The 16,572-nt window shown below is 41.1% G+C and overlaps 1 protein-coding gene across 1 annotated transcript in view; it reads left to right on the top strand.

The window, feature by feature from the left end:
- The first annotated feature begins 16,038 nt into the window (after positions 1 to 16,038).
- Positions 16,039 to 16,572, top strand: part of LOC137294481 (uncharacterized) — a 41,139-nt gene continuing 40,605 nt past the window's right edge. Inside the window, exon 1 of the mRNA XM_067825506.1 lies at positions 16,039 to 16,296. Coding sequence (XP_067681607.1) covers positions 16,039 to 16,296 — 258 coding nt within the window. The remainder of the gene's footprint in view (positions 16,297 to 16,572) is intronic.

The following is a 16,572-nucleotide window of genomic DNA, read 5'->3' as shown; positions in this document are numbered from 1 at the left end:
GCACGTGCGCTGTGCAAGCTTCACGCGCGTCATATCAACCCATGAAAAGCTCATGCTGTATGTCAATACATCAAAATTGAATAATCAATCATCAAAATTACTTCGTTAAACTTTGTTAAGTTTTTATGTGTCTTTGAATTTGGTGTTGCTTAATTAATTTCCATATGTATATATGGAAACTTAAGACAAAATTCAATGCAAACTTTCAGAAAAGCTTTTAATGAATTAACTGGATATAAGCAATGAACACAGTTACAGTAAGTAATGAGCACGTTTGTATTTTAGGTTGTGCTTTAGTGTAAGAAGTTTGTGCATTGAACTTGGCATGGTTCCACAGAGTCGGCATTTGATTGTCTTGCCATTTGGAGTAAGCTCAAAATAAGCCCAAACACTCAACTTGGCACGCGAGTTGTCCATATTGCTTTAGGCAGGATGACATTCCCTGGTGTAGGTTACAGTTTCCTGTCCTTGTCATTACAGGGTTCTCTCCCTTTCCGGTTACTAGATTCCTTCAAAAAATATTCAGTTCCAGCTGTACCCGAGTATCCATTCCAGTCCTACTTTCACAGACATCGTCGGCTGTATATACTCCCCAGGGAGTACGTACTGATCAACATTGACCGGAATAATGACGCTCCTTATGAATATGCACATCCTTTATTTATTGCTCTGTGACAGAGGCACCTGAGGGGAATGAGCACGAGCGTCACGCGCTTAAACCAGACGCATTCAGGTAGATTGTAACAATCCTGCCTTCAAGTCTCATGAAAATCACGTATTGTATGTAGGTCATTCTTATGGAGTCTAACCATCAACCCATTTGACAGTGGGTGGGTGAGATGTTTTGTAAAAATAAAAACGCATGTTTTTCTAATGTTGTAGGAAGTCTTTGAATGGCATTCAGAAGCTGGTATGATGAGGAACGATGTTTTATGCATAGACGACCTGTTCCCTTGGTTATAGTCGTTATATATTTTATCAATCCATGATGCATTAAACTGATTTAAGCGTATATACATGAATCTAATGACATACCTCACTAGTTTGTGGTAGAACATATAGTGAATTGATTCCTTCACATTTCAATCCTCTTTCTGAAATGTGACCTGGCATATTTTATGTTTAAAATTTGAAGTAATTGTACATATAATCAAATACACTTAGGAAAATGTACAGATATAAACCATTAATATACTAAACATGATGTACATTTCACAGCAAGTAATTACATTTAAGTACATGTACATTCCTAGGTAATTCCATGAATTGTTAGGAATACATGGGGAAGAAACACATGGTGATTTAGGATTTCAAGTTTATGTGTCTTCATAGCCCCACTGAGGAAGTTGGTCGATATCTATCTAGGGTTAGTCTTGTAAAGAGCCCAGGGATGACTCAGACGTCTACTGTGCTCAGTTGCTTCCCTTTGACTCGCCAACCCTTTGATATCTGGTTCGATTCCCAGTTCGCCCCTGTTTTGTTTATAGGTTTTGTGAGCACACTGTATATCTGTGCTCGTGGCTTTTACCATCATGGTAAACTTCTGAGACCTGCATAACTTCAGGTTTGGTTTTCCAAACACTTGATGTTGAAACATCGTTTCACGATATCACTGGAACACCAGGGCGGTGGGGTAGCCTAGTGGTTAAAGCGTTCGCTAAAAAGCGGCGTAAAACTAAACTCACTCACTGGAACACTATTCAAAGCGACGTGTGAAGCCCATCTCTGGTGTTCCCCGACATGATACTGCTGAAATATTGCCAAAAGCGTGGTAAAACCATATTCACCTACTGTTCAAAGCGGCGTTTAATTGAACCCAATCAGTATGCAGAGGCCGCAGTCATATACTAGTGAGTGAGTGAGTTAAGTTTTACGCCGCTTTTAGCAAAATTCCAGCAATAACACGGCGGGGGACACCAGAAAATGGGCTTCACACATTGTACCCAGTCATATACTAGTAGCTAACATTCTTTTAACATTTGTGTTACATCACTGCGAGTTTTCAGGTTCTGGATTTATATCGTCTCTTCATATTTGAAATATTTGAATAAGATGGCAGAAAATACAACATGGCTGCCCAAGAGTCGTACCATTATGCTATCTAAAGATTTCAAACAAAGGAGTGTTTGGTTCTATTGTCCCCCGATCAGGTTCCTCACAACAGGTTACAAACCCACAGACTGCAATCAATATAACGTCTTTCCCACGTGTGTCGTTAATAAAACAGAGTCCACATTTGGATGTTCCTTGCAATAGATCAAAACGCACTCTGTGAGCCAGCACGAACTGACCTCATTATCGGGCGCTTTCATTATCACGTTGATAGAGATAATAATCGTCACTCAAGATAAGAGCTAAACGGAATATGGGTGTGATGCATTTATGTAAAAATAACCACGTTCATGAATGAGACACACGAAAGTCAGCCTACCACTCTATTATTTTCTGTCCATGCAGATATTATATATCACTTGTGAACATGTAGAATATACATCTGGCACATGGTGCATCCAGGTATGATAAGATCGTGCAACACAGCCTATTGACTGGTACGTCTACACTACAGCTGGGACCGGTCCAAATTTTCTACACGGGCACCCGACCCAATATTACCCAACCCCACCCGGATAACCGTTAAGTTAAATCCCAGCATCAAAATTGTAGGACATGGCAGTGTATTCTTCAGCTTGGAGGCTAAAATTTCGAGTTTTTCGATATCTGAACCATATATTATATTCAAAAGAAGTGACGGTATATTATGACAATGCATCCTTTAAGTCATGAAAGAATAACGGATTACATTGTTTATTCTATTAGTCACATGATAACAGCGGGTCAGAGTAATGAGACGGCTACCCGGGTGCAGTTCATTACCCACTTGTCCCGGGTATCCGGGTTACCTGTCCCTAGTCTAGACTGTGGCGTTATACAGAATAACGACAAGGGGCATGTTTTCTTCAAAACACACACACAGAGACACACACACACAGACAGACACACACACACAGACACACACACACAGACAGACACACACACAGACACACACACAGACAGACACACACACACAGACAGACAGACACACACACACACAGAGACACACACAGAGAGACACAGGGACACACAGAGTACAATATACTCCATAAAATGTTAACTACCAATGCATTTCTGAAAAATTTCAATATAAGATCCGGATTTATGTTCTTTCTGTAGTGAAGAAAAGGAATCTATTTGTCACTTGTTATGGGAATGTGAGTTTGTGCAAACCTTTTTGGTCAAAATTTTTATCATGGTCTGTGTGATCACACCCATCATCTCAAACTCTCTATGGAACTAATAATTTTTGGCTTAAAGAAGATGTTTTAACCGACTCTGTTTTTGACTCGTTCATATTACTGGGAAAGCATTTCTTGTATAAATGCAAACTCAATTCTAAGTAACCGAATATTGCTCAGCTAAGAAGTGAGTTGAAATTAAGATATACTTTTCAAAAATATATCTACTTTAATAAAAGCTGTAAAGACGAATTTTATTTTAAATGGCTTTTATGTCGTAGCTCATGTACAGACGGTCGAATTAAGTATATTCTTGATTAATACGTGTAATAAGTAACTATGTGTGTTTGAGTGAATGGTGAGTGAATGGATTCTCTTGTTTCATGTAAAAATGGTACCTGTATCCGTTTAGACTACTGTGTCTCCTCGGACTGACGGGTATTGCTTAGTTTTTATTGTTACATGCATTCAGAATTAAAATGTAAATTACAAATAAATAAAAAAAATATGCATAGAAAATCGCCTTGTATCAGAAAGAAAGGAATGGTCGAAATCGGACTGGCATTTTGTGAACATTATTCCTTGTTCTAATCGAATATCCAAGTATTCCCTATTTAACGTTCTGCTGAGGGATAAGCCAACAGAAGAAATCATATGAATCTGGCAATAAATACAATATTTATAACTGCGTAGCCAGTCCTTACTCGCAAGGGGCACGGCTTTGATTAGGCCTCTATAAGGAGTGACAGGCTGGATGACTTGTGGATTGGCTGTCATTGAACTCCAGCAAAGAGGGACATTGCGTATGATAAATGGAGGCAACAACCAAACGCTTATTTAGCTATGCCAATTGTCTCAGTGACAGTGCTTATGTCATTTTTCCTGAACACCTGGTGTCACCCCTGATTTTCAGTTATCCGTTCACACACAGCTGTCGCCTTTTGCTGTTTCGACAGACGATCGAGGCTAATTATTCTCCTCGTCGACGTCATATACCTATGATATCAACCACTGGGTTGTCTGGCTCTGATTTAATTATTTAATACCGTTGTGGTGTAATTTCGGCGTAAACAACATTCACTGAGTCGTTGGCCCTCGGCGAACGCTGGGTATTGGACAGAGCGCCAGAGTGAAGAAAACGGTGGTTCTTTTCCATAGCTGAATTGTACCAAAGCCTAAAAAACAACATGAGTGGGATGTGTAAATATGTGGGTGTGCATCGCAGTATTCCTGATGGTGCAAAGTCGTCTAGTCATATGCTGGCCTACATATACACTAACACGCACGTTTTTTATAACTGATGTAATTTTGTATCGCAAAAAATAAACTCAATTTCATTTCTCCTGATTTCATCCTTATGGTCACCTCGTGAGGATGCTTTCTGGTTCTCTCCACAGAATACTATCTCGATCAGCTCTGCAATCGATACTGGCGAGTGAGTGAGTGAGTGCGTGCGATTTCACGCCTTTTAAGGTAATGCTCTAGCAATATCACGACGGGGGATAAGAAAAATGGGCGTCACACATTGTACACATATGGAAATCGAATCCGGGTCGGCGGGACGAGTGAGTGCTTTAACCACTGGACTACCCCATCTCTTTATGCATGTGACTATTTCATGGCAGAATAGCACCATCAAAGCGTTTAGCGAATTTCTGTTAATCACAGAGTAGCCTGAATTGAACAAATTTCTGCCGTTATAAGACCTAACCATATACCGTCCGTTTTGACAGTATACATACACAATTTGCAGTGAATCACTGCAGTATCACCAAGGACTGTTGTCGAAGGTGTTATCCCAAGTGCTTAGAATGATGCTCATGTTGTTGATCTCAGGATTGCAGCTTGTCCAGACCACCGCTGAGTACTGTATTAAACACCACACTAATGAATCCACTATATCAATTACGAGTCAGTTTTGTTTTACTCCACCTGTAGCAATATTTCCAGCAATATCACAGCGGGAGACACCAGAAGTGGGCTTCAGACATTGCACCCATGTGGGGAATCGAATCTTGGTCTTCGTCGAGACGAGAGAACACTTTAACCACTGGGCTACCCCAGTGCCCCATACTATGTACGAAGTGGAATTCGCCGACTACAGGAAGGCGGCATTTTATACCTTAACGCTGCACATACATAGAGGTTCAGCCAGGTGCACTATATTTCGTATGTAGGATAAGAATAATAGACCGAGGTCAGCGATCCGCATACCTACACCTTTATTGATTATAATTTACATAACGAAGTTAGGAAGCTTCTATATCGTCTTAGACTAGGTGTCTATACCTAACACATGAGGTGATGGGATGGTTTGAAATTATTACCGACCTACAAAGCTGAGGTGCTGGACGTTTTGTCAGTCATTTTGGACATGTAGTGTAAAGTGCAAGGAAGGAAAGAAGTTTCTGAGCCTTTCTGATCTTTTAGAATTTCAAATTTAGAGACGTTGTAGTTGGTAAAAGGGTCGAAGAGTTCCTGAACTGACTCCAAGGATGTTACAAATTACACAGTTGATATTCCTGCGTCTTGTTTGAGCAATATTTAATGATGCTATGATATACATCAATTTTAAAATCGTTAACGCCAAACATTTTTTTTTGTTCATGGATGTGGTAAATCTGTGCCACATGTTGGGTAATGGATCTGTTGGGTAGTGGATCTGTTGGGTAACGGATCTGCTCCCAGTGAGTTATTCATCAGAAGTAGGACCATGGACCTTTCCAGTGTATATCAGAAACCAAAAACGTTGTCCTCCTTGACGGTGAAAATGAAAAAGGTTCCAGCTCAGGTTTCCTTCATGTCCCGGAAAACATCTGACGAAACTCGACCAGGTGGAAAAGGTGGTCTTGTGCAAATCCAATAGGACACTCCTTAGTTGTAGAATTGGCCATGACTGAATTATGCGGTGGTCTAGATGGGCTTGCACACCTTATCCAATCTGCCAACGTCTCGTAAACTTAATTCGGTCCTCAGATTTGCAGCATAATAAGCTTTCTTTATTGTTTCCAGCTATTGGGTTAATCTTAGACTCTTTCTTTGTTGTTATGACTACAATTGGAAATGTTAAACCCCGTTTTCATCCATGACCACGCATGGATCAGTTTCAAACAGAATACAGTGTCGTGGTGTCACTGGTTCATTTTCCATCATCATCGTTGCGCGTGTTTCTGTGACGGGAGAATGTAATCTTTCTTGGGAATAGACATCAGTGCCATTTCCGGGACCAAATACTTGGGGGAGCCTTCACACGCCTTTTAAGCACCATTTTTGGCATTAATTTATCAGTCTAATGTATTCCACCAGTCGTATTTGAATAAATCTAGTGGGAAGTTTATACCTACGATAAGTAACAACTCCTCATTAATGCAAATGATATGTTTAATTTGTTACAGAAGGTAAAACGCGATTTGACAACTATTTTTATTTGAAATAACTGAAAACGGAACCCACTTATTGATGTCTTGCTGACTTGCAGATCTAAGTAGAAGACATTTAATATAAGGACACGCAATATGGATTAACAACTTCTGTATTCAGATGATGCGACGTTTCGATACAGATTCTTGTATCGTTGTCAAACGATTCTTGTAAAGAATGTTTAATCCGTATAGCTTGTCAATATATTACTCCCCAAATAATGCCATTCAAGGTAATTCGGAACTTTCTTCAAAGTAATTCCGAAAATGGCGATGGGCAACATGATTCGATTTCCAGACGTTTTAGGAAAGACTATAAAAAGGTTTTTGAAATAACGATACGAAAACCGAAATACCCATTCTTATTCCATTACGGTATAGTGAACCGAAGGCCAAACACTGATAGCGTTTCACCCGTAGGTTTTGTGGCTATATCTCGTGGTGATCTTTGTTAATTCTTTCAACCACATGGTTGCGTGGTCCAGAATGTCTAGTTAAATGATGTCATGATATGCTTGGAGTATTTATTACCCTTGCATCAAATCCGTTAGTGACTTAATTACTTCTAATTTAAGTAATGCCTTGTCTTTTTCATGTGTACGCAAAACCCGACGCCTCCAGTCATGTATATCTACACATTACTGAACCATTCGCTCCAATGCTCTATTACAAAGACCCATGATGGCATGGTACAACCAGGGACTTCACTCAAGGACAACATGGCAGAACAACCACGACATCTTTGTCCAGGTTGACACACTCCTCTATTATTTATACGAGTAATACAGTCATCGACTGTGAGAAGGCAGCCATATGCTTGGATGGTAAACCTCATTTAGATTTTTGTCTCAAGGATAAGAGGTTATAAATGATTGTGGTGATGACAGAAGAAGGGCACTGAAACCCTTAGGAGTGTGATTTACAGTGTCTTATCGACACAGCACTGTATATCTTATATGATCTGACACAGTCTGTCTGGCGTGGTCTTGTAATCAACGAATTTTTCCATTAATATTAACTAACAGGCAGTTTGGATCAAAAGAGAAGTGTTAATACAATGTAATACAGTGACATTTCTATGTTTGACATTGAGTTCTTTGAGGTATCGATTTCTGTGTAAACATATTTTTTCGTCTTGCAACCCTATGTGAATGAAGGACACTTGTCATAACACATCCGTTTCCTACAAAGTTCATTATTCCTCAGTAGACAGGTTATAACGGTTATACATACATTATACCATATAATGCCCATTGTATTTCCCTTTGATATTGAATTCGTCGAGAAAGTAGCTTTTGTTTGATAAAGGTGTGAGGAACCGCTGTGTTCCTGGTTGCAGTTATGGATGCCAGAATGGCAGGTTGTGCTGTCTCTATGGTAACAATTCCTGGATTGGCCCATTAAGGTGGCCGTTGTTATAATTGCTACCTAGGCCTTTCACGTCACGCTGCATTCTGTAGTACTAAATATGTGTATACGATATATTTGTATTATGTAATAACTAATGGGTGACATGTATTTATATCTCTGATCAGACAGAAGGCTATGATGTTGATTAATACATTGGATGTTTTCTGGCATTGTGTTGCTAAAAATATAACCATGAGTCTTAAAACTCTCATGCCATCGTTATGATGAAACATAATTTCTTCAGCACGACAACTGATTTAATCCATAAAAGTATAATGTATTCATGTTTTTATAAACCTTCTTTTAGATGCTGTATCTCAGCGATTGTGTTGGCTTGTTCATCTTGCCACCCACACGTGGAATATATAGGGCTGCGTTATGTAAAAACTTTGTCATTATAACCCATTGGTATAGCTGTAAAAGCAAAACTGATACTGGTTTAAACAGCTTGTTTGTGAATTTTTGTCTGGACTCTTCTCAACATATTATACATCATGACGTCATTCTGAATATTCTTGTGTGTAACCCTCCAGAAATAACCTAAGTATCAACAACCCAGCAAAATACCAAAGGCCAGCCTCCACCAACAACAATATCTCTGACCCTTGTCCTCATTGACCGTCTCAGACGTTGAATTTGACGTAGTGTTATTGGGTTCCATTCTTAATAGCGTGTCTGTAAAACTACATCGGAATTTTTTCCTGTCAACTCTCGCTGGCGTATTCTGCGATCCATTACGTCCCAAACAAGCACTATCGGATTATGATCTGGATTCCTGGCGGGCCAAGACAGAGTTGCTTATGTTCCATGGGGTAAGAAACCGCCCACGGCAACTGAACGATATGGCCACGCATTATCATCCATGAAGTTAGGATTTTTGTCCAGTTCCTTTGGTGGACAAACGGCGACACGGAAGCCGCACGGAAGTATTCTAGTGATTCTGTGAGGGGGTGTATCCTCCCAAGGAGTTGTCAGTCGTGGTCTACCTGTACGCTAATTGTCCTTAACGTCATCAGTGTACTGACATTTTCTGACCCATCGGCTGAGTCGGTGGATGACAACCTACCACTCTTGCTTCTAGCGCTCAGTGACATGCTAGCATTCCGGTCACCAATAACCTACCGTCTTGCCATTTACGAGGGTCTTATAATTGCCTGTCAGTAACGTAATCAATTGTAACTCAAACTTGGTATTTGCTTCATGGCGGGTACACGAGCTGCCTGTGACGCTTGCCTTTGATCGTAGCACGTGCACAACTGAAAATCAATATAAGGTGCGCCCGAAGGGTCAAAGTAATCATACAAGCAAACATAAGTATGATATGTATCAATGGCAATATTGGGGTTAAAATCATAGGTGTTGCGATACCACCATGTGTATTGATTAATAAGGGGGCTAGGTAGGCAAAATAACATTGAATACGCAAAGACAGTTAGATCAATGGAGGAATATCTACTTTGTCTCATGGCATATTTTTGGCTACTACTACTACTGTTGCTACTACTACTACTACTGCTGCTGCTGCTACTACTACTACTACTGTTGCTACTGCTGCTGCTGCTGCTGCTGCTACTACTACTACTACTACTACTACTGTTGCTACTGCTGCTGCTGCTGCTGCTACTACTACTACTACTACTACTACTACTACAACTACTGCTACTACTACTACTACAACTACTGCTGCTGCCACTACTACTACTACTACTACTACTGCTGCTGCTGCTGCTGCTGCTGCTGCTACTACTACTACTACTGCTGCTGCTACTACTACTACAACTACTGGAGGAATATCTACTTTGTCTCATGGCATATTTTTGGCTACTACTAGTACTGCTGCTACTACTACTACTACTGCTGCTACCACTACTACTTCAACTACTGCTGCTACTACTACTACTACAACTGCTGCTGCTGCCACTACTACTTCTACTACTGCTGCTGCTGTTACAACTACTGCTGCTGCTACTACTACTACAACTACTGCTACTACTATTACTACTGCTGCTGTCACTACTACTACTACTACTGTTGCTACTACTACAACTACTACTGCTGCTACTACTACTGCTGTTGCTGCTGCCACTACTACTACTACAACTATTGGTACTACTACTGCTACTGCTGCCAGTACTACTACTACTGCTACTACTACTACAACTACTACTGCTGTTGCTGCTACTACTACTACTACTACTATTACAACGACTACTACTACGTCTACTACCACCAAAATCAATTGAACTATTCTGACCACAGCAATGTTTTAGCGTAAAACAAAACTCACACTTTGAAAAGGCAAATACACAACACCAACGCCCTTCTGTGCGTCAGTACAAGCGAGTGACACAGGAAGTGCACAAGAGCATCCATCTGTAAACAGACTCAGATAGCATGCAAACAGACAATAACGCAGTGCTGAGACACAAACGCTTGGCATCTCAGACAACGGAATCATTTACACCAAACGCACCTTCCCTTTAAGTTCAGATTGGCGTGACTGTCCCATATTTACGGTATATCTATTATTGATAGGGATGGTTTGACGTTCAACTCGCCATCCCCTTGGGCGGAATCAATATAATCATTAAACAAAAGTGATAAATCTTCAGCAACTGCCTCCTGTGGATAGTGTTCTCCGTTAATAGCTCCTCTACATGCTTAAAGAAGGCAGGAACATACTGCCCTTCTTTTGTACACAGCTGTGTGGTGGGTATAATTTATCGACGACCGCCCATGCGTACAATGGGAGAGCATGATAAACAGACTTGACGAAATTAGTTGTACAAATCATAAAAGTCAACAGTTTAATATCCGTTGTACTTGAGCGGCACGCTGATTCCCCGCATGGGTGCAATGTATGAAGCCCATGTCTGGTGTCCCCCGCCGTGACATTGCTAAAAGCGGCCTCACATGTCTGACACACATTCATATTACAATAGGTATCACGAGATGGATTTTAAAGCAAAGATTCTGAGTATGGAAATATTACTGTTATCATAATTACGAGGATGTGAATATTATTATCATGTCATTTGTAAAGGAGGTAAGTAATGCTAAATGACAGGAGAATCTACAGTAACATGTGGCTAAAATACCCCTTTGAACCACAGCAGTCAGCTTAATTATAAGCATCATGCAAAATCGACGATCTATTCGAATAAGCGTTGGATTCGCCTGTGCTTTTAGTACCCACGACGAGCCCAAGCACACGCCGATACCGGGGTAACTTTAGTCCGTTGTACCACCCCTTCCAGTAAATACCTACCTATATAGCGTGCAAACGTATCGTGTTAATGTGTACCTGTTTTATATATCCTCTGTAATGGTTGTATTTCAGTCTGCCTAATCTTATGGATGTTTCTGGTGCTCAGAGAGTAGGTTTTCTCAAGACTAGGATTGGTACACAAATACTGTTAAGACTTACACAATCTTTAGTTTGTATGATATGAACTGTTTAACCTTACTTCATATTTAATTTGTCTACACTTAATATTTAGATATATCAATAAAAATTATCTGAATAAAGTCTTCAGAAAAGAAAGAAACGCACATGCAGAAATAAAAGCATGTATTAAACGTATTTAAGCGTACACAAGACGATTAAACTTGAGCGTAGATAAAGGAAATTTGACACACGGAAGAACATATATGTATTGTTGTCATTGTAAGCATTAATTAAATTCACCCACTGCGCATGCGTGGACACAAGGGGTCGTTCAGGTTAGTCCATGGTGACCCCCACCCCTTGCAACCGTCACTGCTCGACACCGACTAGGAAGGTGTTGTACACGTCGTCGGAGTTTTGCTCGGGGGAATTCTTCGCCATTCAAGTTTCTGCAAGTGTCTGAGGACAATGGCGACGTCTACGGACGCGTCGATCAAGTTCGTCCTTGCCTCAACAAGTCAACTAACGTTTAACTCAATCTATACTTAATGTACAATTTTAATAATCTGGCAGGCCCTAACTGACCTGGGCAGTGGTTGGTTGGTTTTACAGTTTTAAGGCGAAGTAGGCCAATAAAACACCTATTTGCGCTCCAAACTGAACAATGGCTCTCCCGTGAGAGTTGCGTCCCTTCGTTGTGACAAAATCAGTTGAACGGATGCTCCAATACAAGAGCCCTGGTCTGTCTTAACCGTGTCTGTGCGTTGGTACTTTTCCATAGTGGTAAGTGTTTCTGTGAACTTTGTCTTCTTGAACATTCACTAATCTAAATTTTCGTTCAATGCTGCCTCAAGCCCAAAGTGCTAACTTAAGTGAGCACCAACAGAATCACGCAGGTCACAGATAAAGCCCACAAACGACATGCGTGGAGAGCGTGAGACAAGTCAGTTAAACGTTGTTTGTTATGGTAATAATGTTGATTGGGTAATGAGCTAATGACGTCAGTCCTCCTGCCCTAAGGTATGACCAACACCCAGGTCATTCCGTCGCATTTATAGACTCTGACACACATGGTGTTGTAAAATTACAAAACTTCAGTATTCTTAACTGTTTCTCATTTCCCTCCCACCCAGGGAAAAATACAAAGATATTTACCTGATGTTTTGTTTCTTCATCTGCATTTAGGGATTTGGGGTGAGTGGTTGAAGCGTTCTCCCGTCACACCGAAGACCCGGGTTCAATTCCCGATGTATGAGTACAAATCATGACGCCTATTTCTGATATCCCCGCCATGATATTGGTGGAATACTGCTAGGAGGTGCGTAAACGTATACTCAGTCACTCAATCATCTACGTTTAGTAAAAACTATTTCCGAAGCAAGGTAAGTCGAAATACAATATAAATTACATTTAAAGGCTGTTACCAGAGGCATATTACCAAAATGATTTACACAGTAGGTGAATAACATTTTTTATTCATTTCTATATCTAGTTCGGCATTACCTTGCCTTACGCCTTGCGCTCCTGCTGGTTGAAGATGAAGAAATACATGTAGCCTTAACCGTGTATACGACATTAATATACCACGGACATGTAATCACGACTTGGTTAATTATACGTAGCACGACGCCAGTTCTTGAAGTCAGGTTATTCTGTGATTTCCAGAAATAAGACATACACATTGATTTCAGGTAATCTGAACAGTAACTGTTGTGTCGTGTGATTGTCCTTTGTGTTTCAAACATAGATACCTCGGAGTTAAGCTTACATGCATTCCTCTGGACCCTGACAAGCTACGCATCCATGACGATCTGGGTTAGAGTTGGTCTTCACTAACACATACTGTCGTGAGGGGCAACTAACGGGTGAGGGTGGTCGGGCTCGCTGACTGGGTTGACACATGTCATCGTATAACAATTGAGGGGATTGATACTCATGCTGTTGATCACTGGAGTGCCTGGTCCAGACTCGATTATTTACTGACCGACTCCATACAGCAGGAATATTGCTGAGTGCGGCGTGACACAACAAACAAAAAAGTAAAACAAACAAGCAAATGACACAAACGACATGTTTCGGTTTAACGAACGCCGCTTTAAACAGTAACCTAATGAGAGAGTCGCTCAGTGTCTGCAATACTTAATTCACCAGCTGACCATGTATTATTGTGAGAATGGATGATGTTTAACGCCACAGTAGGCTTCAAGACATATCACTACGGCCTTTGATTAGTACAGACCCGATAATGTATGGAGTTACATATGAAAACTATGAACGTGATTGGCTTACCATTATATACTTGCCATTGGTCTAGGCATTGTAAATGAAAAATGTCTTGGAGTGAATGGGTGCAATAGCTATACTCAGTGGATATATTTTGCACAACCATGTGCAGTCTATTTTCTGTTAGTGCATGGGGCGGTGGATTAGCCTAGTGATTAAAAGTGTACGCCGAAGGTTCGTGTTCAGTTCCCTGCATAAAGTTCATTTCTGATGTCCTCACCCCCCCGTGATATTGCTGGAATATTGCGAAAACTCAACTCTTTCACTCGCTCACTCACTCACTCTCGTAGTATGTTATTGGTATATTAAGAGATATCACATGTAGTTCTAAGTTATTATTGTTATTATACCACTATATTTATACTGTTTTATCTCACATTGTCAGATAATTATACATTCAATACTTAGTTTCCGTTTTCTGCAAAAAGCATGCGTTCTCTACATGTCTTGATGTGTGTGTATCAAACCATTGACAAACAAGCAATTCCTCTCATTCAGCAAAACATAGAAACACGTCGTTTGCATTGTTTCGGGGGTGAATTATTCATTGAAATATACGTTACCTCTGGTACAGTTTCCTTACCAAGCCAAGAACCACACAGCCGATTGTCAGAGAGAGAGGAATTTGACCTAAATGGCATGACATGCTTAACGACCCGAGCAGACGACATCTAATTGGGCATTAAAGAGATGAGAATGGCCAGGAAACAGACAGTCCTCAGCACTGTGACTGCAGGCAGTAGTGAACTCGTACTCAGCGGAAAACCACGAGAAACCGCGAGATCAATATAAGTGTCGTCTGCGGGTGTTTGCAGGCGGTCTTGTGAAAACATCGCGTACAAAGGACTCGAATGCTCAGTGGGGGCTGGAGTGGGTAACTTTCTCCTGTTTACTGTTGACGGGGCCACTTTCACGGTTAGATGACTTCACACCCAATGTCATCATTCGAATTACACAATGTAAGTGAATTGTGATGCGGAATGGAAGTGGCTGTCCTGGTGACAAAACCATTTTAAGAACTTTCACCAGATGTAATTGATTATTGGACGATGTAAATCAACGCCACCTGTGCCTCTGGCTAATTATACGTCTCCTACCTGCGCATTAGCAGGGATCACACACCGGTATAAGGTCGGTGGCATTAGCCAGAGTCAGTCCACTCCTTGACCACGGGGCAGCAAGGTAAACATGCTGGATGATGGACAAACCGCTCTCTGAAGAACTGAAGGGAAATGAATACCTGTGTTGTTTTAGATCGGGTTACCATGAATGGTGTCTGTGGTGTTAATCAAGATTAAAGGTTTTCAAGAATTCAAGAACGAAATACATCACCGACGATGACGACAGCCTGTTGGATAAAACGAAGAAGAAAACTGAAAGGGAGAACTGAAATTTGACATTTCCATCACATTTTACATCGGAATATATGCATTGCGAAAAAACAGATATTAACTTAAGATCGTGTCATATACCTGATCTGGATTACTTCTGGTTATCAGCGCGTGTGTACGTGGGGAACAACGATGAGCGAGATGTAAATATAGTCAACCTACCAATGCTTCTTCAGTGTTGATGAAACAGATAACGTCATTCTACAGCTCATCCCACTTTGTGATCCTTCATTTCTTCGCTCCATATAAGGTGTAAAATCACTTGGAATATTCCGCTGGCGGAGCACCTGATAATTATTAAAATGAAATACTATAAACCACCTTGTCAGTAGTGCCGGTCAGAGTTGGAGTTTCCGAGACGGACTGACATCATTGGCAATGCCTTGCTTGAGCATATAGCGGAACGGAATGAAGTGACATGATAATTCCTGGAGATTACGGTTCGCACTTGTTTAGTCAGCTATGTGAACTGATGTGGTTATGGTAACGTTCAGTAACATCACCACTGATTACAGTTGAATTGGGGACTGGTGTCTCGTGGACCGGACTGGTGTCGTCGACACATTACTGGTGACGTTTGGACTGGACTGGTGTCGTCGAGACATTACTGGTGACGTTTGGACTGGACTGGTGTCGTTGAGACATTACTGGTGACATTTGGACTGGACTGGTGTCGTCGAGACATTACTGGTGACGTTTGGACTGGCCTGGTGTCGTCGAGACATTACTGGTGACGTTTGGACTGGACTGGTGTTACGTACACTGGAAAGGTGACGTTTAGACCAGACAGGTGTCACGTAGACTGGACTGGTGTCAGGTAGACGAACAGGTGTCACGCAGGCTGGATCGGTGTCGTGTAGACATCTGCACATTAGATGCATAGGAATTATTCCGCCCCGGTCCACCGGGCCCCTATACTTGACTCTTCTTCTTGGAGCAGGAAGGACTCTGACACAAAGGTGCCCCAACAGGCTATGTCCACAAAGATCTTGGGTCTAGGTCTGTTTTTAGTTGGAGTACTTTTGTTATCAGTGGCCCTCATCATCGGACTGGAGTTTCCCAAATATGTGCGCACTAAAATCATTGAAGACCAGTGTATTTTGAACAAAGACCATTCCAAGTTTGAATCGTGGGTAAGTTGATTCAATGTTGTTTTAAATTCTGTGTGTTGTGACAACATCCAGTGCTTATGTCTATCCTGTTATGCATGAGTGTGTGAGTTGAGTTTTACGTCGCTTTTAGAAATCCCCAAGCAATATCAAGCGACGGACACCTGAAATGGGCTTCACACATTTCACCCAAGTGGTGAATCGAGCTTGGGTCTCCGGTGTCAGGAGCAAACGCTTTAATCACTAGACTACCCCGCCGTCGTTCTTTCATGACTTGTGGGTATTTAATGCAATTATTTA

Source organism: Haliotis asinina, chromosome 8, assembly GCF_037392515.1.
Source record: "Haliotis asinina isolate JCU_RB_2024 chromosome 8, JCU_Hal_asi_v2, whole genome shotgun sequence".
Taxonomy (NCBI): domain Eukaryota; kingdom Metazoa; phylum Mollusca; class Gastropoda; order Lepetellida; family Haliotidae; genus Haliotis; species Haliotis asinina.
The sequence above is the reverse complement of the archived record's forward strand: the minus strand, read 5'-3'. Positions and strand labels throughout refer to the sequence as shown.